Source organism: Bufo bufo, chromosome 2 (assembly GCF_905171765.1).
Source record: "Bufo bufo chromosome 2, aBufBuf1.1, whole genome shotgun sequence".
Classification (NCBI taxonomy): Eukaryota; Metazoa; Chordata; class Amphibia; order Anura; family Bufonidae; genus Bufo; species Bufo bufo.
Genome location: NC_053390.1, coordinates 540,143,550 through 540,170,641, shown reverse-complemented (window position 1 = coordinate 540,170,641; position 27,092 = coordinate 540,143,550). Strand labels below are relative to the sequence as shown.

The 27,092-nt window shown below is 46.2% G+C and overlaps 1 protein-coding gene across 1 annotated transcript in view; it reads right to left on the bottom strand.

The window, feature by feature from the left end:
- The window catches only part of DNAH6 (dynein axonemal heavy chain 6), a 381,291-nt gene that overhangs the window by 64,307 nt on the left and 289,892 nt on the right, over positions 1-27,092 (bottom strand). Inside the window, exon 66 of the mRNA XM_040418030.1 lies at positions 26,880-26,968. Coding sequence (XP_040273964.1) covers positions 26,880-26,968 — 89 coding nt within the window. The remainder of the gene's footprint in view (positions 1-26,879; positions 26,969-27,092) is intronic.

Sequence of the window (27,092 nt, the reverse complement as noted above, 5' to 3'; positions counted from 1 at the left end):
CTTCAAACGGAGCTCACGAGCGGACACCTGAACGCAGGTGTGAAAGTAGCCTGACATGTTGATAACAGGCATAGCTCTTAGAATCACTGCACACTTCACTTATAAGGGCAGTCACAGGGCCAGAACTGACCAAATAACTCAAGTATGAACTCAGCCTTACAGGTCGATGTTAGCGTCAAAAAAAAAAAAAACGCACTCCTTTTACACCGTCGTCAGCTGATTCCACATAGATGTCTACAGAACCTGTTCTATTAAACGCGTATACAAGTAAAGCCCCCCAGACAGAGTGGAGAGGGTGTCAGCAGTAAGTTTGTTTTTAAGCCACTGATTCATTTGCCTTTCCTCTGCTCCGTCAGAACAATAACCCAAAAAAAAACAGATCCTGTCTGTGGAGCATACGCCTTCACTCGGTCAGCATTTGGTCAGTAATCAATCAGTATTGCTAATGCCAAAAAAAACAGGAGTGGATGTAAAACAGAGATGACACGTGAATAGAATATTTGCATGTCTTCTGTGTTTTGTACCCACTCCTGCTTTTGGCTACCAAATCATAAGCCAATTCAGATGGGACCATGCAGGCCTTACAGCTGCTACACAGACAGGATCCGTTGTGCGTCTCATTTTTCCTTCCTTCTGACAGATCAGAAGAAAGGTCAAATAAATCATGATGTCAGCCAGGCCGAAAGGCAAAATAGTGACCCAGTCATGAAGTGGGGAGGGTGGGAACAGCATGAAAAGATCACAGAGTGACCCTATGACATATTGATGAAGCAGCATCAGGATACCACAGAGTGGCAAGGTGACATAGTGTGGATATGGCAGCAGCATCAGGAGATAACAGAGTGGCAAGGTGACAGTGTGGATAAGGCAGCAGCAGCAGGAGGATACCACAGAGTGGAAATGTGACAGTGTGAATATGGCAGCAGCAGGAGGATACCACAGAGTGGCAGGGTGACATAGTGTGGAGATGGCAGCAGCATCAGGGGTCCACAGAGTGGCAAGATGACATAGTGTGGATATAGCAGCAGCAGGAGGATACCACAGAGTGGCAAGGTAACATAGTGTGGAGATGGCAGCAGGAGGATACCACAGAGACGCAAGGTAACAGTGTGGAGATGGCAGCAGCAGGAGGAGGATACCACAGAGACGCAAGGTGACAGTGTGGAGATAGCAAATAATGGCCAGAGGGTAGAGAGAGGCGCTCATAGGGTGAGAATATCCGATAAGTGGATAATCCACAATAAAAATTTGTTTGCTCACCTATTTGGGTTGCACCTATTTGGGTGCAACCACAATGAAGGCTAAATGTAGATGGTTCACAGTTGGTGCAGCCCGGGTTTGTCCAAACACCTTGGGCGGGAGCCACCCCACCACTCGGGTGAGACAGTAGGGATGAAAGGATGCTTGACTTTTTAAGTGGACCGTATGGACAGTAGGAGGCACACTTTCACAACTAGGTATTTCGCAATTTTCAGGTTTATTGGGAGACAACGCGTTTCGGGGTACTCCTGACCTTTTTATTAAGTCACGTTTTTTTTGTGATCGTTAATAAAAACCTTGTCTGGGTCAGCAGTGCGAGCGTCATGGCTGGTGTATCGGCAGCACGTGGAGAACGCTGACATTGACAAGGTGACAGATGGCGTGGAGATGGCAGCAGCAGGAGGATACCACAGAGTGGCAAGGTGACATAAGTGTGGAGATGGCAGCAGCAGCTGCATGAGGAGACCACAAAGTGACCCAGTGACAGAGTGGGGTGGTAGGTGGCAATATTAGTACCCGCTGATGAAGGTGGCTGAAAGAAGGAGCACTTGGCATCAGATGTGTGTCATCAGGCGGGTGGCAGCATCAAAAGTAGTAGCTAAGGCAGGTAGTCAGAAGAAACCGGTCTCTTTTATCAAAGTGTTGGTGTGGCAGCATGGATGATCTACTCTGTTGCATCAGGAACTGGTGGTTGGAAATCCTGGCTGATCGACGCCTGATTCATCTTGACAAAGGTCATTCTCTCCACATTTTGGGTGGACAGGCGAGTTCTCCTTGAGGTAAGTATGGCCTCCGCCGCACTAAACACCCGCCCTGATGCCACACTACTGACAGGGCAGGACAGCTTTTCCAGGGCAAACTCTGCTAGTTGCGGCCACAAATCCAGTTTGGTTGCCCAGTAGTCCAGCGGATCTTCAATGTGGGTTGGCAGGGTGCTGTCCAAGTATGCCACCACCTGCTGGTTCAGGTCCTGCTCCAGGTGTACCTGCTGCTGCTGCTGGTGAGTAGTTTCTTCACTATGCGGGTGAAGAAAACTACTCATCAGCGACTGTAGACTCAGGCTGCTGCTGATGGAGCTGGTACTTTTCCTGCCAACCCACCCCTCCCCAGCAGACATGGTAGAGGAACGTGAGCGCAGAGGGCCCCCCTGGTCAGACCTGCGAGAGAATGGACGATGGCGCAGATAGGCGGCGGCTAACTGACTACATAGAATGTCTCTGTAGTAGTTCAGTTTGTGCTCCCACTCAGTGTAAAAAAGGCCCCCATTCTGGACCAGTAGCGAGGGTCCAACAAGGTGGAGAGCCAGAAGTCATCCCTCTGCCGAATGGTGACAATTCGACTGTCACTACGCAAGCAAGTGAGCATGCATCAGGCCATTTGCGCAAGTGACTCGGAGGGACTCCCTGCCTCCATCTCTACTGCCACTCTGTGTCTGGGTCCTCTATCTCGTCTTCCTCCTCGCCATGGAGCTCCTCTGGCTGCTCCTCCTCTCCTGTCACCTATGTAGAAAAACCACCCATTTGGCTACACACTGCCTGTGCTCCAATGTCCTCCTCGTCCTCCTCCAGTTCAGCCCCCACAGGGCTCATGTGGCCGTGAAATCTAGGCGCCACGTCTCCAGTCCCCTGACCAGCCATTGTTACCAGCATCTGTTCCAGGACATGAATCAGTGGAATGACGTCGTTCAGCCCGTAGTCCTGGCGACTGACAAATAACGTGCCATCCTCAAAGGGATTGAGCAAACAGGTGTCACGCATGAGCTGCCACTGGCTGACATCGAAGTTACACAAAAGGGTGTACTCCTATCCGCTTGCATCATCAAGAAATCATTGATGGCCTTTCTCTGTTCGTATAGTCGGTCCAACATGTGGAAACGTTTCATATCAGCCTATGTTGGGGGATGCCGTTCTGCCGCTACAGTTCAAGGAGTGTCTTTTTTAGGATGTCTTGCAAATGGATGGAAGACTTCAGGAACCGCTTGACAACCAGATTGAACACGTGTGCCATGCAGGGCGCATGGCTCAGCCTTCCTTGACACAGCGCTGACACTATGTTCTTCCCGTTTCCGGTCACCATGGTTCCGATTTTCAGTTGCCGCGGAGAAAGCCAGGATTTGATTTCTTGATGAATCACAAGGAGCAGTTCCTCCCCTGTGTGACTCCGTTCGCCAAGACAAACCTGGTACAGAACAGCGTGACACCGCCGTGCCCTGCACATGTGGTATGCTAGAGGGGCACTGTGACTTGTCTCTGCAGTGGAGGCTGACGACATGGTGGAGGATGAGGAGGCAGAGGCGGACATTGTCGCAGGACCAACGGTGTGACAACGTGGAGGCGGAAGCTGCGTCACCCGGCCAAGTTGCTGGTGTGGCTGTGCAGGAACCATTCACCCAGTGAGCTTAAAGGACATGTACTGTCCCTGACCGTAGTTACAGCTCCACACGTCGGCGCTACAGTGCACTTTGGCAGAGACCGACAGGCTCAAGGACTGGCCCACCTTCTGTTCAACATATTTGTGCAGGGCTGGTACTGCATTTTTCGCAAAGAAATGACGGCTTGGGAGTCGGGACTCTCCACCTCAGCTCAGCACAAGCCATCAGTTCTCTGAAAGGTGCAGAGTCCACCACTTGGAAAGGAAGGGACTGCAGCACCAGCAACTTGGACAGGAGCACGTTCAGCTTCTGCGCTGTTAGATGCCTGCACGCATACTGCTGTCTCTTGGCAATCGCTTTGGTGATCGATTGCTTACGGAATGACTGAGGAGTAGGAGCAGGAGCATCTTGACCAGCAGAAGATGGGAATGACAGACAACTCCCTTCGACTGAGGTGGCGGAGCCTTGACTGGCTGAAACCGAGTGCGTGCCACTGGGTGATGCAGCGGTAGCTGCGGCAGGCTGGACCACCACATCGGAGCCACGGTTCTCCCAGGCCACTGCATGGCGACACTGCATATGTTGACGCAGGGCCATAGTGCCAACCTGGACATGCTTCACCTTCTGCCCACATATTCTACATGTGGCCACAATAACCTCCTTTGGCAGCTTAATAAAAAAAAATGCCACACCGTCGAGTAGGTGATTTTCCCCCCAACAGTCCACACTGACTGACGGCTACCGCCGCTGCCTCCGTGAGCCCCTGCACCACTACTTCCCAGGCAGGTAGGGTGCTGCGAATCAGGTGGTCTACCCCGGGCACGTTTGGCTCCCGACCTGCAACTGCTGCCACCCTGCTGACTCCCAGCCATGCAACCACCTTGCTGGCTTAGCCGCTGCCTCACAGACAAGTTGCCACCCTCTTCTCCCGATGATGATGGAGCCCCTTCTGCACCTGGCTCCCAAGTGCGATCGGTTTCATCATCAACTAGTGTCTGCACGTCACTGATGTCCTCCTCAATGGTCTCTCTGTCAGGAGCCTGACCGCTCGCAACAAAAACTCCTGCACCACTCTCCTCATCACTAGTTGCCCACCTAGCGTAGGAAGCGGCAGATGTCTCCTCCAGATCTTGGCTGGGCAGTAGCTGCTGAATATCCTCTAGTAGCTCTAGTAGCTCTAGTAGCCCTTCCATGCTGAAAAGTGGAGCTGAGCCCACAGCATATAGTACTTCTCCGCAGTAGCGGATTATAATAGGGTCATTCGGGTCAGTAGCCCGGGCCCGGCATCCCTGGGGGGCCCAACGCCGACCCGAACGCCCACATACTGCGGCGGGGCACGGGAGCGAATAGTTCCCTGCCCCGCCACCGATCACCACCATAGGCTTCAAGCCTAGTAGGCCTGAGGTCTATGCGGTAGTGAAATCCCGGCGTAGGCGTGCGTGATGACGTCATCGCGCGCCTGTGGCGGGAGGGACGCAGGGCAATGAAGAATGCGCGCCTGCCTCACCATGCTGGACAGAGGTAAGTATTAGATTTTAATTTTTGTTTTGTTTCTGTGTGTGCCAATTTTGGGGGGGTAGAGGAGGACATGGGGCAGTGTGGTAACAAATCAGTTCGGGGGGGGCAGATTATTAAATGGGGGCAAATCACTTCATGGGGGGCAGATTACTACTTGGGGCAAATTACTTCATGGTGGCAGATTATTACTTGGGGGCAAATTACTTCATGGGGCAGTGTGGGGGCAAATTACTTCATGGGGCAGTGTGGGGGCAAATCACTTCAGGGGGTGTGCAGTGTGGGGCAAATTCTTCATGGTGGGCAGTGTGGGGCCAAATTACTTCAGGGGGTGCAGTGTGGGGGCAAATTCTTCATGGTGGGCAGTGTGGAGGCAAATTACTTCAGGAGGTGTAGTGTGGGGGCAAATTACTTCAGGGGGTGCAGTGTGGGGCCAAATTACTTCAGGGGGTGCAGTGTGGGGCCAAATTACTTCATGGGGGCGCAGTGTGGGGACAAATTACTTAATGGGGTGCAGTGTGGGGGCAAATTACTTCATGGGGCAGTGTGGGGGCAAATTACTTCATGGGGCAGTGTGGAGGCAAATTACTTAATGGGGTGCAGTGTGGGGGCAAATTACTTAATGGGGTGCAGTGTGGGGGCAAATTACTTCATGGGGCAGTGTGGGGGCAAATTATTGGGGGACATTATTTTTGGGGACACTATACAGGCATTATTACCTGGAGCACAATACAGGATGTTATTATTACTGGGGGCACTCTAAAGGACATTATAATTGCTGTAGACACTATAGGGACCTTTGGGGTAATTTATCAAACTGGTGTAAAGTAGAACTGGGTTAGTTACCCATAGCAACACATTCCACCTTTCATTTTTCACAGCTCCTTTGGAAAATTAAAGGTGGAATCTGATTGATTGCTATGAGCACCTAAGCCAGTTGTACTTTACAACAGTTTGATAAATGACCCCAATTATGAGAACTCTAACATATCTGTGTAACAGAGAAGATCTACATGACAGGAGATGTCACTGGATGTAACAGGTATGTGATGTTGTATTCCCCTATATGTAGAGCTGGCTCACTACTGTGACCCGTGTCTCATCTTCTCTCTCATCAAGTCTCTTTTTTATCATAATCGTATACATTTTAAATTTGGCAACTAAAATTTTTATTTGTCACCTGCAGTCCTATGTAACAGCCCAGATAACAGTGATAACTTTCTGTGTGCAGATAATGTAGTAGATGTTCCATGCAGTCCTATGTAACACCCCACAAATCACAATAGTTCACTGTGTTATGTGGGGTGTTACATAGGACTGCAGGTAACATCTATGAAATCTGTACTCAGAGATATGAGATGGTGGGGGTCTGACTCCTGTGACCCCCACCAATCAGCTGTTTGAGGAGACCGCGATGTTAAAGTGAGCGCCGCAGCCTCTTTGCTCCTTACCAAGCACAGCTCTGTCCATTTGATAGCACTGTGCTTGGTATTACAGACCAGACCCAATCACTCAGATGAGACAGAGCTGCACCTAGACCATGTGAACGATGTCAAATGGCCTAGGAAGAGACTTTGGCGCTTACGGAGCTCCACAGCCTCTTCATACAGAAAAAAAACTAAAACTAAAATGGAGGGATGGGGGGGGGGGGCGAGTTGGGTAGACAGCCCTGGGCCTATCATGCACTTAATCCGCCCCTGGCTGGGGGTATCTGATGTAACTTGGGATGAAGTGGATGACCGAGTTAACCAATCAAGAACCACTGGGTTGCTGGTCAAGACACGACCGATAGATGACACTGGGAGCTCAAGCCTCTCGCTGCGACTTCTGCTGCCACGCCCCCTTACTCTGCTGCAACCTCTGCTTGCGCCAGAAACATTTAGGCCTCTGACACTCCTCTGTGCATGGCCTGGCACTTCTCTGCCTGACATACTTGTAGCTGAACTAAACAAATTAAACGGAAATTAAAACACCCCTAAAATCTCTGAATATATTTTTCTTTTTGAACTGAAATAGGCCACTAAACGCTTTCACCACAATTAACTCCAGGAGTGAAGTGCGTATATATTTTTCTTGTAGTACTGAAATACGCCACTATACGCTTTCACCAGAAATAACTGCAACAGTGCAGTGCATATATTTGTTTCTTTTTTCCCTGAAATACACCCCTATACGCTTTCACCAGAAATAACTGCAGCAGTGCAGTGTGCATATATTTTCCTTTTTTTACTGATACAAGATACTAAAGATACTAAGATATAAGCCACTAAAGGCTTTTCAACATAGCACTTGCAGCCCAAATAGATGGAATGACAGAGCTGATTTGGATCCCCAAATAATCTTTCCCTGCACTTGTAAATCGCTTTCCTATCAATGTCTCTAGCGCCTTCTGACATAATTCCCTGCACTAAGATTCTGTAAGATGATTCCTCCCTATCCTTTCCCTTTCCTAAATAGTTTTTTCTGTCTTTTTTTTCCACAATCAGGTTTTTTCAATTGCTGTTTCTAGCGCTTTAACACATCTGTCCCTGCACTCTGAACGCTGGAAAATGTCTGACTGTAAGATGGCCGCCGTATTTATAGGGCTGTGACATCACAGGGCTGGCTGATGATTGGCTGCATGCAGGCATGTCAATCTGGGTGATCCCGCCTTCCCAGAGTTCCTTGCCCCATGTCCTCAGTCCAAACACGTGTAGCCGCCATTTTAGGAAAAATGTGATTCGTTACCACGAAGCGTGAGGAAATTCCCATTCGTTGTGAATCAAATTTTTCCTGAAATTTGGATCGAATTCTACTTCATCAGCCACTCATCTCTAATCATGTATTGTGCTTGTGAATAAAGCAGTAGTGTGTATATTAGCTTTCTGAACAGATCTCAGTGTGGTGAAGCTATAGTACATAGTGTAAAATGATATATAGATGCTAGAACACAGCTCTGCCCTCAGCACAGGGCACTGCTAGGTTAAAACAATCGGGCCTGGGCCCCTGATGTTTTGTCCCAAGCCCCGAATGTCCTGCCTGCCAGATAGATCCAACTGTATTGCCATTCTCAGGACAGCAATACAATTGAATCTAATGCCTTGCAAGAGCTGAAGGACCTGTGATGACATCACAGTCCATGTGATCAGTTCTAAATGCAGTAGATGAAAAGGACCTGCGATGATGTCACCATCATGTGACCAGTGCAGGATAGGACGGCTCAGCAGTGAAGAGAAGTCCTGGGAAGAAGCTGTGGTGAGGTCAGCTACATGAGGAGAGGTAAGTGAAGTGGTAGATTACTCAGTGTGAGAGGCAGAGCAATGTTGGGAGTTGTAGTTATTTAACTGGGACTGTATGTTAGGGCTGAAGTTATTTACGTGGGACAGTGGGGTGGAGTGATGTTATTTACATGTGACTGAATATTGAGTGGTGATGTTATTTACATGGGACTGTATGTTGAAGGTGGCTGGGGAGGGGGTGATGTTATTTACATGTGACTGTATATTGGAGGGGGCTGTAGATAGAGAGGGATGTTATTTACATGGAACTGTATATTGGAGGGGGCTGGAGAGATGATGTGATGGTATTTACATGGGACTCTATCGCGGAGGAGGGAAATAATATTATTTACATGGGACTGTATGGTGGAGGGGCTGAGGAATTGTAATTTCTGAGGACAGTAAACGGAGGAATATTACTACAGGGGGGCACTGAAGGGGCATTATAAATACTGGGGGCACTTCAAGGTGAGCATTATAACAGTAGGGGGCAATATAAATACTGGGGGCACTGTGTGGGCATTATAACAGTAGGGGGCGATATAAATACTGGGGCACTTCAGGGTGAGCATTATAACAATAGGGGGTAATTTAAATACTGGGGGCACTGTGGGGACATTTTAAATCCAGGGGACATTAAGCGTTCTTATTACTACTGGGGGCTCTATAGGAGGGACTTATAGAAACACATTATTTCTATTAAGAGTATTATGGGGGCCTTTTTACTACTGAGGGGGCTGTAGAGAGCTTTATTACCACTGGGATAACAATAGGGGGCCTTATTTCTACTATGGGCTCTGTAAGGACATTATTAATACTGGAGGGCTCTTCTACTAATGGAGGCGCTCTTGAGGAGCACTATCAGGGGGCAGTATTACTAATGAGGGCATTCTAGAAGGGAATTACTATTGGTGGGACTATGAGGAGTACTATTACTATGGGGGGCACAAATTTTTCTCCAGGATAATATTTGGGGGTAGAGAAAAGTGAGCAAGCTAAGATGTCTGTGTTTCACACTCTGCAGAGACGAGGCGCGGCTGAGAGAAGTTGTCCAGACCGAATGGAGAAGATGATGACAGAGAAGATCTACATCAGAGGAGACATCACCTGTGAGGCACTGGATGGGAAAGGTACGTGCTGCTGTATAAGAAGTACAGTAAAATGTCTTCAGTACTAGTATTTGCAGGGGGAGGAGTTGGGGGAGGGGCGATTGGTTGACTTCGAGAATTGGGTAATATTCATTGGGGCTTGGGCTCCGGATCTTTTGAGACCCTAGCAATGCCCCTGCCTCAGCATGTCTAGCCCTGTCAATCAATGAGAGGGGGGAGTGTGCAGAGCACAGGGGGTGTTACAAAGCAGTGCTCAGAATATTCAGCCTTGCCTCTGAGTGCTCGAAATTCTCATTTGCATATGAATAAAAACACAGATTTCTCTGCAGCTGTTTATCATACAGACAAAAGAAAGGTATTGTTTTAATAAGCATGATGAGCCCTGTCTGTATTGTCTGGTTTAATAAGGTTGATCCTGGTGACAGAGCCTCTTTACTACACTGGTGGATCTCAGTGGTGGATTATAATAGGGACGTTCGGGTCGGTAGCCTTGGGCCAGGCATTGCTGGGGGGCCCAACTCCGACCCGAACGCCCACATACTGCGGCGGGGCACGGGAGCACATAGTTCCCTGCCCCGCCATCTATCACCGCCATAGGCTTCAGGCCTAGTAGGCCTGAGGCCTATGTGGTAGTAAAAGCCTGGTGCAGGCGTGCGTGATGACATCATCACGTGCGACTATGTCATTGCGCGCCTGTGTTAGGGCGCAGGGCTCTGATGTACGCGTGCCTGCCTCACCATCACGGACACAGGCAAGTATTAGCCTTTAGTTTTTTTTGGGGGGGGGGGGTTTTGTGTGTGTGTGCCAACTTCGGGGGGCAGAGGAGGTCATATTACTGCAGAGACAGTGGGGGCAAATTACTTAATAGGGGGCAGTGTGGGGGCAAAATACTTAATGGGGCAGTGTGGGGGCAAATTACTTAATGGGGGCAGTGTGGGGACAAATTACTTAATGGGGACAGTGTGGGGGCAAATTACTTACATAGTTAATACGGTTGAAAAAAGACAAACGTCCATCAAGTTTAACCAAGGGATAGGTGGGGACGTGAATACCAGAAGGAAGTGAGACTCAGATTTCTGCACGTTTTCTACGCGTTACTTAATGGGGACAGTGTTGGGGAAAAATACTTAATGGCGAAAATGTGGCGCAAATTACTTAATGGGGGCAGTGTGGGGGCAAATTACTTAATGGGGACAGTGTGGGGGGCAAATTACTTAATGGGGCAGTGTGGGGGCAGTGTGAGAGAAATTACTATATGGGGCAGTGTGGTGGAAATTACTATATGGGGCAGTGTGGTGGAAATTACTATGTGGGGGCAGTGTGAGAGAAATTACTATATAGGGCAGTGTGGGGGTAATTACTATATGGAGGCAGTGTGGGGGAAATTACTAAATGGGGCAGTGTGGGGCAAATTACTTAATGGGGCAGTGTGGGGGCAGTGTGAGAGAAATTACTATATGGGGCAGTGTGGTGGAAATTACTATATGGGGCAGTGTGGTGGAAATTACTATGTGGGGGCAGTGTGAGAGAAATTACTATATAGGGCAGTGTGGGGGTAATTACTATATGGAGGCAGTGTGGGGGAAATTACTAAATGGGGCAGTGTGGGGAAAATTACTATATGGGGCAGTGTGGGGGTAATTATTACTATATGGGGCAGTGTGGGGGTAATTATTACTATATGGGGGCAGTGTGGGGGAAATTACTTTATGGGGCAGTGTGGGGAAAATTACTATATGGGGGCAGTGTGAGGGAAATTACTATATGGGGGCAATGTGGGGGAAATTACTATATGGGGCAGTGTGAGGGAAATTAATATATGGGGAAATGTGGGGGAAATTGCTATATGGGGGCAGTGTGGAGGAAATTACTATGTGGTGTGGGGGACATTACTATTGGGGAGACACTGTAGGGGCCTATTGCAGGACATATTAGGGGACATTATTTTTGGGGACACTATTCAGGCATTATTACCTGGAGCACAATATAGGATGTTATTATTACTGGGGGGCACTCTAGGGGACATTATAATTGCTGTAGGGATCTTTGGGATAGTTTATCAAACTGGTGTAAAATAGAACTGGCTTAGTTGCCCATAGCAAACAATCAGATCTCACCTTTTATTTTTGAAAGCTCCTTTGGAAAATGAAAGGTGGAATCTGATTGGCTGCTATGGGTAACTAAGCCAGTTTCACTTTACACCAGTTTGATAAATGACCCCATTATGTCTACTGAGGTCACTATTTTTTCAGCAGTATAGTACCTGGGACATTGGGGAGAACAGTGGGCACAGTATTGAGAGTGGCAGTAGGATGACATTGAAAATTGAGAAATCTAATGTGTCTGTGTAACAAACTCTGAAGAGACGAGATGCGGCTGAAAGAATTTGTCATGGTGCTCTGGGTCAGACGCAGGAGAAGAGGAAAGAGAAGGTCTACATGACAGGAGATGTCACTGGATGTAAGAGGTATGTGGTGCTGTATTCTAGTCCAAGTCCAACAATTCACTGTGTTATGTGGGGTGTTACATAGGACTGCACGTAACATCTATGACATCTGTACTCAGAGTTAGGAGATGGTGGGGGTCTGATTCCTGGCAGCCCCGCTAATCCGCTGTTTGAGGAGACAATGTTCGAGTGAGCGCCGTAGCCTCTTTGTTCCTTACCAACCACAGCGCTGTCCATTTGATAGCACTGTGCTTGGTATTGCAGCTTAGACCTAATCACTCAGATGGGACAGAGCTGCACCTAGACCATGTAAACGATGTCATGGCCTAGGAAGAGACTGTGGTGCTTAAGAAGCACCGCAGCCTCTTCATACAGAAATAGTTTTTTTTAACTAAAATGGAGGGAGGGACCCGAGTTGGGTAGACAGCGTTGGGCCTATCATGCACTTGATCCGCCCCTGATGGATCTTCATACACGAAGATCTAGGAACTGTGATTTTATTTCTTGTTTATTAGTTTTGATTCATTTCTGTTTATGTTCCTTGGTCAGATGTCCAACATAATGAACTCTACCCTGATGACCATACACATAGCTTGTGGAATAAATGGCAGACATCACGTTGGGTTTCTTTATCAAATCATATTTATTTGCTTTGGGATTACAAGGGGGCAGGGAGGAAATTCTAACATGCACATTTCTGTGTGAACTAAGCTGTAATCAGACTGAAAGTGGCTTTTAAAACACCATTCTAAAAAGACAAAGATGTAATCACATTCCGAAGCTGAAGCCTTCAGGATTGAAAGGATTATTATGACTTTGCCTGTGCTGATGAAAGGGTCTTTACTATTTAGCGGAGCTGCAGATAACATTTCGAATCTCACTCAGCAACATTATGCAGATGCATAAGAGATATCAAACCTTTCAAAAATCACTCTTGCGAAAGGATTTCTCCATTCACACTAAATTGAGATTGCAATACATTTCTACAAAAGACGGTTTAAAAGCTTTAGTATTACTGTCAGGATGAGGGTCACACTGGTAAACAGGTTCCAGTGATGATTTCTGATTGAATAGGTCTTTTAAAGACATGTACATGTTTTAGCTAATTTTCTTCAAAATGAAATCGTTGAATGTATATACTAAGTGCAAGTTATGCAGACTTTTGCAACTTCCCAGGGGCAACATTTGCCATGTAAGCTATGGACATCGAGATGTTTTTGAAAAGGATCTGTCACTTCTCCTGACTTGTCTGTTCAATAACCTCCTGCATGCCTCATGTAAAAGCAATTCTGGAACCTCTTTCCTTATAACTCTATGTTGTGCCATTCCTTTATGATTCCTGGTAAAAGTTTATGAATGAATTGTGCATGGTCTGTAATAAAGGTCCAACTAGGTGCTACCATCTGGAGATATGCTGGTGTTACCAGTTGGAGATGTTCCTTCTAGCAGGAATTAAAAAGGAATGGCACAATATACAGTCATAGGAATAGAAGCTCCAGAATTGCTATTACATGGGAAGTGCAAGTAGTTATTAAAAAAAAAGACATGTCCGGAGAGGTTACAGGTCCTGTTTAAAGGAATACTGCAGTGAGCACTGCTACCAACTCACTGAATCGATCAGCTGGTCCTATCTCCCTCCAAAGAATATAGCAAAGTAAAGGAATGGCTGTCTATCAAACTGCTGCCCGTGGGCACACTCCAAAACTCAACTGATAGCCTTAATCAATTCCCTAAGGCTACTTTCAATACCGGAAAAAAACGCTTCAGTTTTGTCCCCATTTACTGTCAATGGGGACAAAACTGAACTGAACAGAATGGAATGCACCAAAATGCATTCCATTCCATTTAGTTGCGTTCCCATACCGGAGAGCAAACCGCAACATGTTGTAGTTTGCTTTCCGTCCTGGAATGCGGAGCAAGACTAATCCGGCATGACCCCCAATGCAAGGCAATGGGGACGGATTCGTTTTCTCTGCCACAATAGAAAACGGATCCGTCCTCCATTGACTTTCAATGGAGTTCATGACGGATCCGTCTTGGCAAAGTTAAAGATAATACAACCGGATCCGTTCATAACGGATGCAGATGGTTGTATTATCAGTAACGGAAGCGTTTTTGCTGAACCCTGACGGATCCAGTAAAAATGCTAGTGTGAAAGTAGCCTAAATTCTATTTTCACATCTGCTTTTTTAATTCAGGTTTTGAGATCCGGCAGAGGATCTCAAAACCTGAATTGAACGGATCAGTTTTTTCCCCATTCATTGTCAATGGGGACAAAACTGATCAGGATGCCTCATTTCAGTTGCGTTTTGGGGCCGGACGCAAAATTGCTGCAAGCAGTGTTTTTGTGTCTGGTTTGAAAAACTGAACAAACCTGATCAGGCATGAAAATCAATGTCAATGGTGCCTGATCAGTTTTTTTTTTTTGTAAGAATAAGATGGATCAGGCGCCCATTGACTCACAATGATTTTCAAGCCTGATCAGGTTTGTTCAGTTTTGGTTTAATACAACTAGATCCAGCTGAAACTGAGCCATCAGTTACTTTCACAGTGGCGGTAGCAGGGTCTGGCAGGCTGTTCTGGAGTGGAAACAGCCTGCCGGATCCGTACTAACGCTAGCCCACCGTGCAGCCAGAAGTCCGCTCTGGCCCCGTTCACTATAATGGGGGCGGGCCGGAGGTCTGGCCGCAGCACAGCAAACATAGAAAAAATGGATTGCGCTGCAGGAGAGTATGCTAAAATAATAAAGTCCAAAAATCAAATATATTTTCTTTCTTATGTGAATCTTCGGTCAAATGGGTTCATCCATATACATCAAACATAACTGCGGTGTAGAAATCTGGAAAAATAGAAACCGCACAATGGTGTAGTACTTCTAGAAAGGAGTATCACCTGGCCGCTGGTTATACTTACAAAACTCAGATGGTAATAAGCGTAGAAAACCGGCTCAGCACTTTCATCCACCCAGGAGCTGCACACCTCAGATACCGTTCAGTAAGCCGCACAAACGAACAGGATCTGAGCCGCTTGTGGGAAAACTTGCACAGGCACAACCTGGATCTCAAATTGGCAAGATGTCACCAACTTTGCACTCTTCAGGGTCTCGGAGGAAGGATATCAACCAATGGTGAAGTACATACAACAATGTTGGATAAAAAGGATTTATTATACTCACAAAAACAGCAAATTTGGGAGCAATTTAAAACAAGTACAAAGTGCCCGACCCGGATTTCGCCATGATGCTTCACGCCCCAGACGAAGCATCATGGCGAAACCCGGGTCGGGCACTTTGTACTTGTTTTAAATTGCTCCCAAATTTGCTGTTTTTGTGAGTATAATAAATCCTTTTTATCCAACATTGTTGTATGTACTTCACCATTGGTTGATATCCTTCCTCCGAGACCCTGAAGAGTGCAAAGTTGGTGACATCTTGCCAATTTGAGATCCAGCTTGTGCCTGTGCAAGTTTTCCCACAAGCGGCTCAGATCCTGTTCGTTTGTGCGGCTTACTGAACGGTATCTGAGGTGTGCAGCTCCTGGGTGGATGAAAGTGCTGAGCCGGTTTTCTACGCTTATTACCATCTGAGTTTTGTAAGTATAACGGTAGCGGCATGACGTAAGCACGTAGGCGTGCCGCGGCTCCTCCCGCCCTCCTCCTCCACCCGGCTCCCGGACCTCAGCGATGCCACGCGAACGCTGACCTGACCTCGCCGCTTCGAGCGCCTCAAGCTGTGGACTCATGCCAGTAATCCTCTCCTAGCCTGCTGCCTCAGTTTCTCACCCTGTACTGGCGTCCCTCTATTTGCCTGCGGATTCGCTGCTCCTGCCTTGGCCCTGCGGTGGCATCCTCCCCCACCCGGACTGTGGTCGCAACAAACGGGAGGGGAGAAGGAAGCTTTGGTGTGCGCACTTGATCCCTGGATAACCGACAAGGAAGCCAGAGGTTGGTGGTCTCAATGTGCTCCGTATGTTTGGGGGTTGTGCGGATAGTGCCGATGGAAAAAGAGTGGAGTGGAGTGATAGATCTCCGTACAGGTGGATGGAGGCAGAAATTGTCTGGATCACTCTGCATGATCGAACTGTATGGACTGTGGTGATAAGCCTATGCCATATTAGTAAAGAAGGGATGCGACATTGAAATTGAAAAGATATGAGCAATATGAGTGTTCGCTAGGTGTTTTAAACCCTCCTCTATTTCATGCAATACCCCAGGGACACACAGACTGGTGGTGTTTGCTTTTCATTGTGGCAGCTGCACCAGTTGAGCTATCTGTGGTACCTCTGTGGGGAGGCCTGCCTGTGATAGGTGGGCAGTGACTTTCACATTCGGTGGAGCTGACACGTTTTCCCTCTGTCCTTTCTGGGGGTCTGGATCCGGCTGGGGCTTTGTGGATTGTATCATATCTGAGAGAGAGTGTCCAGAGGAATGAACCCTGAGTGGTAATTAGTACCCTGCTGGAGGACTACTCTCCGTTGTAAAATTGACAGCAGCATTACAAGTATCCCTGGGACACCGATCCTCTGAGTGAATGCCGAACGCCGCTTGTTTTGTCCTGCTACTGCACTTCTGCTGGGACCGGCCGTGTGGTGCTCTGTTGCTGCAGAGCTGCTGGGCGCTGGAGTTGCGCTCTGATTTGTGCTGCCAGGTTATCTTGGCTTGCCTGACCCATTTCGCTGTGATCAGCTGCTTTCTCTCTGGCTGCCTGGGAGGTGCTGGGTATCGGAGCTGGTAAGATACCGGGACTGGCCCCCCTGACAACCTCAGTTGCCAATTGGAAAATTCCTGGACACTTCGATATTGTTTGCTGAACTAGAGACACTAATCTTGCTTATGGATATATAAATCTGAACTTTAGTAACCTGTTAAGAGCTTGATTGGTTTTGTGCCATCCATAGTTATATGTCCGCTAATTAGTTGTGGGCATGTATATTCTATTCTTATCTGTGGGGGACTAACCAGCTAGCTCGCATCTATCACGGGTATCTGAAGTTTTTATATGGTTTCAGCATTTATCATTATTAGTATTTTTTGTATTTTTTTTATTTATTTTTTTCTCTATAGGGTTTTCCTAATCTATTGAGAGGTGGTGATCTGTATATATGAGATATCGCCGAGTGGGATTTTTGTAGGTAGACGCAATATATTGTTTTGTGTAAAAATGCCGCCAAAATACCGTAAATCCGGTGGTCTGACCTCCCCAAAAGGTGGTTCAGGGGGGAGCCCACAGGCTCGACTAGATAAGTTTTTGAAGTCACCACCACCTAAAACTAGAGGAGGGGTACTGAGATCCGGCCCACAGGCTGAGCTAGTCTCAGACAATGCGGACCAGTTGGAGCAGGGCTTATCAAAGATCGGTTCCTCTCATAGTGAAGGCTTTGAGAGTATAAATAATAAATTGCAGGATATACTGGGAGTGGTAAACGCCACTAGTACCTCGGTTGCAGAGTTGACTTCCTCTCTGGCGGTAGTACAAGGGGACGTTACTATAATAAGAGATGAAGTGACGAAGTTGAGAGTAAAGGTTAAGGAATTGGAGACCGCAGTTAAATCTGTCACTGCAGAGAACGGGGTATTAAAGAACAGACTGGTAGAAGTAGATGAAGATCGTACCTGGTTAAGAAGGAAAGTAATAGAGTTGGAGGATAGATCCCGTAGATATAATCTTCGATTAGTAGGATTTCCAGAAGGGGTAGAACAGGATGATCCGTCAAAATTTATTCAGAAATGGTTGATAGAAAGTTTGGGGCCAGACTATGACGTAGCCTCCTTCTGTGTGGAAAGGGCCCACAGAATCCCTTTTAAAAAAACCTCCTCCAGGTGCCCCCCCTAGGGCAATTCTAGCAAAATTTGTCTGTTCAAAAGACCGAGATTGGGTTCTTAGACGCAAAAGAGAGGTATCAGAAATTTATTTCGATGGTAACTTGATATTAATATTTCCGGACTTTTCCCGAGAGACTCAAAACAAAAGAAGATCTTTTTTTGAGGTTAAAAAAAGGCTGATTTCAGCCAAAATTAAGTACTCAATGATATACCCTGCTAAATTAAGAGTAGTACACAATGATTCTGTTTGCTTTTTCCTCACACATGTCGAGGCGGCGCAATGGTTGGATTCTAGGGGTTTATGAAATAAAATGAAGAGGGGGTGAGGGGGGGAGGTTTAAGGAGGGGAGGTGGCGGGGGGGGGGCAGGTTTGGTGGAAGGAGAGAGGTTGATGGGTATTGTACAATGCCCTGTCAACCATGCAGGGGGGTTTTTTGGGGGTGGGTTTGAGGGAGGGATTGGCTGTCGTTCTCTCTTACTTCGTGGCTGTGCGTGCCTCTCCGCTGAAAGGGGGGCTATTTCCTTTTATTTCTTATGGTAGGTAACATTTTATGTTGGAATGTGAGAGGGCTGGGAGATAGAGTGAAGAGGACGGTGGTTTTTGATCTTGTGGTCCGTCATTTGCCTGCGATTGTGGCACTACTTGAGACCCATGCAATAGAAGATAGGATCTTTACATTGAAAAGGAAATGGGCTTCTTTTGAGTATCACGCCTCTTACTCTTCTTATGCAAGAGGTGTTAGTGTATATATTCATCGTGGGCTGGATTTCCAGCCACTAGATAGTATCATTGATAAAGAAGGGAGATATGTATTCCTCCATGGGTACTGGAAAGGGCAGGAGGCGATACTCGCCTTTATCTATGTCCCCCCGCCATTTAAACTAACGGTTTTTTCTCATCTAGCCCAATATATAATTACCAAAAATCAATGTGCCTTATTGGTGGCAGGTGATTTCAATGCAGTACTAGATCCTGAGTTGGATCGGTTTTCCTCTGCGTCCGGGCGCGGTCGCAGTGGATCTCCTTTGATCGCTGTGTGCCAAGAGCTGGCGCTGGTGGATATCTGGCGCCACCTCTATGGCAACAAAAAAATCTTTTCTTGCTTTAGCCAGTCATACGGGTCTATGTCCCGTGTTGACTTGGCCTTCGCAAGTCGGGATCTGTGCGGCCGCGTCCTGAGGATGAGGTATGAACCGCACGGAATTTCGGACCACTCCCCAGTTCTGATTACGTTTACGGAGGATCTACCCTCCGGAAGAACTTTTAAATTGAACCCGCATTGGTTTGAGGTGATAGGGGAGCAGTCCCGAGTAGATCAGGATATTCAGGAATTTTGGGGCTTCAACGTTGGTTCGACACACATACACTTTGTGTGGGACGCGTTGAAGGCCCATATTCGGGGTTTGTACTTTAATAAGATCCATAGATTTAGAAAGGAAGCACGACGAAGGGAGAAAGAACTCACAGACTTAATAAGGAGCTTACGTGCCGCATTGATTGGTTGCCATAGTGAGCAACTCATTACCCAAATAAAGGAGGCTAATTTTCAGCTTAAGACACTTCTATATAAAAAGGCACAACACAAGCTTCTATTTCAGGGCCAAAATCGTTTTTGCGAGTCTGGTAAAATGGGGAGGTTTTTGGCTCGTTTGGTGGCCAATCAGAGAGAGGACACTACTATAAAAGAAATTAGGAATTCACAGGGAATTGGAGTGAGATCAGCAGAGGAGATTAGAGAGGAATTCGTGAAATATTACTCTATTCTATACAAATCTGAGTCTATGGCTAGTCGCTCTGACATTGATTACTATCTTCAACAACTGTCGCTCTCTCAGCTATCTATTGAAGCCAGAAAAATGTTGGATTCCCCCATTCTTTTGGAGGAACTTCAGGCGATTCTCCCGGCCCTAAAGTATAGTTCATCTCCCGGTTTAGATGGTCTGCCATTTGAAATCTATAGGTATCATGCTAAATCACTCTTGCCTATCCTTCTTCGGGTCTTTAATGAATCCTGCGCATTCGGTTCTTTACCCCCTTCATTTAGAGAAGCCGTGATTGTTATGGTCTTGAAGAAGGATAAGGACCCATGCGAGGTGGGGTCATATAGACCTATATCGCTCCTAAATACCGACTATAAGATTTTCGCAAAAATCCTGGCTACTCGCTTGAAGAGGGTTATAGCCGGTCTGGTGCATCCTGATCAGACGGGCTTTATCCCGGGTCGCCAAATACACACGAGTATATATAGGGTTTATCTGAATCTGTCTGTTGGGGGCAGTGTGGACCACTCCGTCCTGTCATTGGACGCCGCAAAAGCGTTTGACAGGATGGAGTGGTCTTTTCTTTGGGGTACAATGTCTTGTTTTGGTTTTGGGAAACCATTTTTGGAAATGACTCAAATGCTATATGAACAGCCGGTTGCATATATTAAGATCCATGGTATCGGTACTTCTCCTGTTATGATGCGGAGAGGGATGAGACAGGGTTGCCCCCTGTCTCCTCTCCTCTTCGCTCTTTTTATAGAACCGCTGGCTTGTCGGATCCGTCTTGATAAGTCCATAGAGGGCTTTGGGCTCGCGGGAGTGAGCGACAAAATAAGTCTATATGCAGATGATGTGATTCTGTTTTTGGACCAGGGTTATAAAATCCTTCCATATGTTATAGAGGGAATAGAACAGTATGGTAAATTATCAGGGTATATGATTAACTGGATAAAGTCATCGCTCCTCCCGCTGAAACGGAAAGCTGCAGATGTAGGGACGCGAGTTCGAGTTTTGGCCCCTGATGACACGTTAGATTATTTGGGGGTTAAGATCGGGATTCCAATAAGTAGGTTTTATGAGCTTAATCTGGCCCCAGTTCTGGATAAAGTTAGGACCAAGGCTGGTACTTGGCGCAAATTGAATCTGGCACAGATAGATCGAATCGCATTGATCAGGATGATTATTTTGCCTATGGTTCTGTTCCCAATATGTGCCTCTCCTATCTGGATTGATGATATCTTTTTTCATAGATTGGAGACCTCCATTAATGACCTAATTTGGGGCAGAAAGAGGGTGCGTATAAAGCAGAGATATCTATGCCTGTCGGAGGTGGATGGTGGGCTGTCATTACCTTTTTTTCAGGGTTATTATTTATGTGCACAGATTCAACGGTGTTGTAATTGGAAAGAGAACCTACTTATACGTTTTCTGAATAAAGTTATTAATAAGCCAATAGATAACATTTTTGCATGTTTGGAAACAGGGATTATGGGAATGAGGAAGTCGTTGTTGATCCCTTATTCTCTACAGGGGGTGTGGAATAGGTTAAAGGTGATACTTAAAGTTCCCGGCCCGCTTGTTTTTACCCCCTTGTGGGGGAACGAGGGGCTAGAGGAATTTTGCAAAATTACAGATTTTGGTTATTGGACACGTAAAGGCATCAGTAGGGTGTCTCACTTATTTTACTTAGGTCAGTTTAAGTCACTTTCAGAATTTGGTTTAACCGATAGTTCACCATTAGACTTATTTATGTATGCACGCTTGAAACATATATTCGAAGCCTCTAGGAATAGGGGCCGTATTCTTCCACAACAGAATATTTTCTTTGATTATTGTGACGCCCAGAAGGATGTGAAGGTGAAGCTATCTAGCTTATACGCTAAACTTCGTAGAGCACTGGCAACTGTAACGCCTTTTAAAAGCCCAAGTAGATGGGAGCAAGAGCTGAATTGCTCTCCTCTACGGTGGCCCACTATCTATAGGAACGTGAGAAGGGCGACAGTTTCCAGTGCTCATAGATTAATCCAATTTAAGATTCTCCATAGACTGTATTATACGCCTAAAACCCAGGGAAAATTTCCCCAAAATAGGGATCGGGCCTGTTGTTGCCCTAAATGTGGATATGTGAATGCGAATTATGTCCATTTGCTCTGGAGCTGCAGCAAAGTCAGGAAATTCTGGGATGAGGTTTTTCTTGCTTTACAAAAGGAATCCTCAATGAATTATAACCCGGGGATCTTGATAGTAATCTTTGGTGATTATGGCTCAGAAACAGAAGTTCCCTCGTATGTCAGACGGATCTGGATGAGAGGATTGATGGTAGCAAAAGTCATATTGGTCAGGTATTGGGGTGCTCCCGCCCCGCCCTCGTCAAGGGAGTGGGCCTTATACTTTCAGCAAATTTAAATATATGAAGAGATCGAAAGGAATCGGAGAGATGCACGCAGAGCCACGTAGAAATAAGCTATTTGTGTTTCGTGCTTTTTTTTTGACTGAACTGAGGGGAACGACAGCCAATGGGGGGGGGTTATAGGAATGTGTATGTTTTCTATGCTATGTACACGGTCGTGATATGTGATAAAATAAAAAATAAAAAAGGGGAAAAAAAAATCAAACAGTTGTGAAAGTAGCCTTAGTATTTTCAGTTAAAAATATTAGTGCTATGCTGTAAAAGTATAAGAATAAGGCTACATGCACACGACCGTATGTGTTTTGCGGTCTGCAAATTGCGGATCCGCCGAAAAAAACGGAAGACATCCGTATGCCATCCGTTTTTCTTTGCGGATTCATTGTAACAATGCCTAAAACGGACAAGAATAGGACATGTTCAATTTTTTTTCCAGGGTTACGGAAAGGACATATTGATGCAGACAGCACACGGTGTGCTGTCCGCATTTTTTACGGACCCATTGAAATGAATGGGTCCGCATCCTATCCGCGAAAAAAACGGAACGGACATGGAAGCAAACAACGTTCGTGTGCATGTAGCCTAACATGCATTTGCAAGATGTATAGTCCTGCACCTGAACACTTAAACAATCTGTAACCCTTAAGGGGAGGGACACACAACTGTATGTCGTTTTAGAAGCCAGAATCAGGAGTGGATAATAATAGGAGAGAAATTATAAAGACAGATAGAGATGGCCTTGCGGTTCGCCCGGCGGTCGTTTCGCGGCGAACTTTGCGTGTTCGCGATTTGCCGAACATGTGAACATATGGAGACATTCGCGCCCGCCATATTCTTTTACATTGTGAAGAACTTTTACCCATGACACATCCATCAGGTGGTACAGGACAGCCAATTGAGACATTTCAGCACATGGACATACCCCCTACCTTATAAATAAACCTGATCTGGCCGCCATTTTACATTCAGTGTTTTGCCAGTGTAGGGAGAGGTTGCTGTGTGGAGCAGGGACAGGCTGTTAGGGACACCAAACGCTAGCTAATAGGGCCACAAAAGTCCTTTTAAGGACTGGTATAGGTGTGCTATCGATAGGTGTGATATACGGAGGGGTGCAATATACTTATAATATACTTTTATGAGTCAAAAACACATAGATCTATATAGTGATCACCTGGAAGTCAGGGGCCTAGGGGCTAGGGGCTTACTAGGGCCATTTTTATATAGGGTAAGGTTCCGGACGGGGTCGCTCTTATCAGGGTGGGTGGTCTGTGGTTAGGCTATCAGGGCCAGAATAGCACCCCCCTGTAGGGCAATATCAGTGACAGTACTTTGCCCACCCTGTCCTTCAATACCACATCGTCATCTAGCCCAGGGATGGATGTTTTTTGCTTTCCCTCCAGGATTCATGGATGTGCACTGGAACCCCCCGGATTGTGGTAGGACATATGGTTTCTGATTTGGTGCCGCCGAGCACTTGTTATTGCCTACCACATCTATGCTTTTTGCTTAAAGGGGTTCTGCACTTTGTTTTAACTGATGATCTATCCTCTGGATAGATCATCAGCATCTGATCAGCGGGGGTCCGACACCAGGGACCCCCGCCGATCAGCTGTTTGAGAAGGCAGCAGCGCCGCGTCCTTCTCGCTGTTTACCGCTGGCCCAGTGACGTCACGACTAGTATCAACTAGGGTGGGCGGGGCTAAGTTCTGTTCACTTGAATGGAGCTTAGCCCCGCCCACGCTAGTTGATACTAGTCGTGGCATCACTGGGCCAGCGGTAAACAGTGAGAAAGCCGCACCGCTGCTGGAGTGCCGCTGCCTTCTCAAACAGCTGATCGGCGGGGGTCCCAGGTGTCGGACCCCCGCCGATCAGCTGCTGATGATCTATCCAGTGGATAGATCATCAGTTAAAACAAAGTGCAGAACCCCTTTAACTTTCATAATTTAATTTATTTTCATTTTGAAGGATACCTTTTCCATTCACACGTCCGCAAAATGGGTCCGCATCCGTTTCGCAATTTTTGCGGAATGAGTGCAGACCCATTCATGTTCAATGGGGCCAGAATGTGCTGTCCGCATCCGCATTTGCGGATCCGCACTTCTGCATCTGTGCTTCCGTTTCCGCAAAAAAATAGAACATGTCCTATTCTTGTCCGCAATTGCAGACAAGATTAGGCATTTTCTATTATAGTGCTGGCGATGTGCGGTTCACAAATTGCGGAATGCACATTGCAGGTCTCTGTGTTTTGCGGATCCGCAAAACACTTACGGACGTGTGAATGGACCCTCATAGTAAAATAATTAAATGTTATGTTTTATTTTTATGTATATTCTAATGGATTGCCTTCCTTGTACAATGTTATAATATACTTTCTATGTTAGAAAGTATATTATAGTGCATTTGTATTGTGCGGCAGTTGTGTGCGGTTCTGCTGCGATACTGCAGGTATATAGAGGGACAAGCGTTATTGGAACAAACAATTTCTACTGGTGTGATATACCAGTCGCCCCCCAAAAAAACTGATTGAAGCGGGGTGTTATATACCAATATACTTTCTTTATAGTGCATTTGGGTACTGTATAGTGCATTTGCGCATGCGAAAAATATATTGCCTATATTTTGCATTGAAAAAAATAATAAATGGAGATCGCAAATTCGAATAATACATCTGGTATGTCACTGTCCATATTGTGGGACTATTTGTGCAATTCTAGTAATTATTTCTTGGCTGCAAATATGAGCTAAAGGTTTTTCAGGTTCGCCTGCCATTAAAATGAATGCGACCCGCCGCGAACTTGCGGTTCGCGAACATTTGATCGCGTTCGCGCACCGTCCCGGCAGATGTTCGTCCATCACTAAAGACAGACACAACTTCTCTTTTTTTGAATTCACTCCTGGTTTTGTATTCCAAATCTGCATGCGGAAACCTGATCATATGGCTGTACCCTAATAAGCGAACCTACTAGAAACTGTGTGCCCCCCTAGGGGCGATGCTAGTAGAGGCATTCTACATACAGTAAGCTATAACTGAGGCAATTCTTGTATGGTCCATTAACACAAATTCAATTAGCACTTTTGCTGTGATCAGCAGGAGCCACATACCCTAACAAATGGATCAGGGCAAAATCACAACATTTTTTGACATGATCCACATTTCTGTATCCCAAGTCTGCAGTCATACATTTTATTTTTCCATGGAGACCTGACAAAACCTTGCAGACAAGCTGAATAGATATTAACCACAGAAAGTCAGTACAGATACTTTCTCACTGCTGTAATGTGAGGCTGCAGCTAGGTAGAATATAAAACTCTATGTGGGAATTGATCACACCCTGCACTCCAGAGTTCTGGCTTTAAAAGTTGCAAAATAGGGTTTTGTAACTTTTTGTCTTGTTTGTGCAAACATTTTGTAGCATTTATTACACCACTCCCTGACGTTTTGATAAGTTAGGCCTCGTTCATATCACTGTTTCTCTTTTCCGTTCTCCGGCTCCGTTGAGGAGCAGCAGAACGGAAAGGACGGATTCTGCAGATAGCTGAGACCTAACTGAGCATAACGGAACCTAAACACCCCATAGACTATAATGGGGTCCGTACGGTGTCCGCTCAGAACATGATTTTTGAGTGGAGACGAAAGTGAAAGTCTCCGCTCAAAAATCATGTTCTGAGCGGACACCGAAAGGACCCCATTATAGTCTATGGGGTCTTTAGGTTCCGTTATGCTCAGTTAGGTCTCAGCTATCTGCAGAATCCGTCCTTTCCGTTCTGCTGCTCCTCAACGGAGCCGGAGAACGGAAAGGAGAAACGGTGATGTGAACTAGGCCTTAAGAATATGGGCATGATTAGGTATATTAATTAGCTTCACCCTAGAGCCTTACAAACTGTTGTAATCTTACTCCAGTAAAGAGGTGGCATAGAAAGCGGAGAAACATCTCAAGACAGACATCCAGCCTCTTCCAGGACAGTACAAACACAGCCTGCATTGAAATTAACATGGCAGTAGATGTACCAGGACAGGGGCGCTAAAATAGGAATATTCAAACATTTGGGGTAACATCCGGCATTGAGTCCCATCCTAGGGGCTCAATACCGAAAAAAAGTTTTAATGCATTCTGAATGGAGAGCAATCCGTTCAATATGCATCAGGATGTCTTCAGTTCAGTCACTGTACGTTTTTTGGACGGAGAATATACTGCAGCATGCTGCTGTATTTTCTCTGTCCAAAATTCTGGAACACTTGCCGGAATACCGGATCTGGCATTATTTTACATTGAAATGCATTAATGCCAGATCCGGCCCTAAGTGTTCCGGAAAAACGGATCCGGTTTTGCGTCTGCCTCTCCAGATCACAACCGGAGAGACGGATCCGGTATTTCAATACATTTGTGTGACAGATCCGCATCCGGATCCGTCTACAAATGGTATACGTTTGCATACAGATTGCAGGATCGGAACTGCCTGCCGGAATCCAGCGACGCTAGTGTGAAAGTACCCTGAGGCTGAGTTCACATCACCTTCAAGCTTTCCATTCTTCTGATACATCAGAAGAGGGAAAAAAACAGGATCCTGTAAAAAAACTGATCTTGTTACATCAGTTGTCATCCGTTTGAGCCAGTTCCATCTGAGATCCGTTTTTAGACGGAAAAAAAAGTCCTACATGCAGTAGGATCTCAGATGGAAATGTCTCAAAAGGATGACAACTGATGCAAAAGGATCCATTTTTTTTACAGGATCCTGTTTTTGGTGTTTTTTTTTCTCTTCTTCTGACGAATCAGACGAACTGAAAGCTAAACGGTGATGTGAGCTCAGCCAAAGCAAAGTATTTTGCTTAATTTTTTATTTTATAATGATAAGTAGGAAATTTAGAAACATAATAGTGGCACATAGGTAAAACACTATGGCTGACTGCACGCCATAGTTGTAGGCTTACCTTTACAGAATTCTGGAGAACTGTGACAGGGAATGTTCTGCTTGGCATTGAGCTTAAAAACAGTCTGAAGTTGTCATTTATGGAAACATCTGTAACACACAGCAAGAGAGAACATTATTCTTGGCCAGAGTAATGTAGTAAGCTTCAGCACTACCTGAATCAGTGAGGAATCTGCCCTTTCCTAAAGTCTACGGGATCCAATTTTTTCAAGCT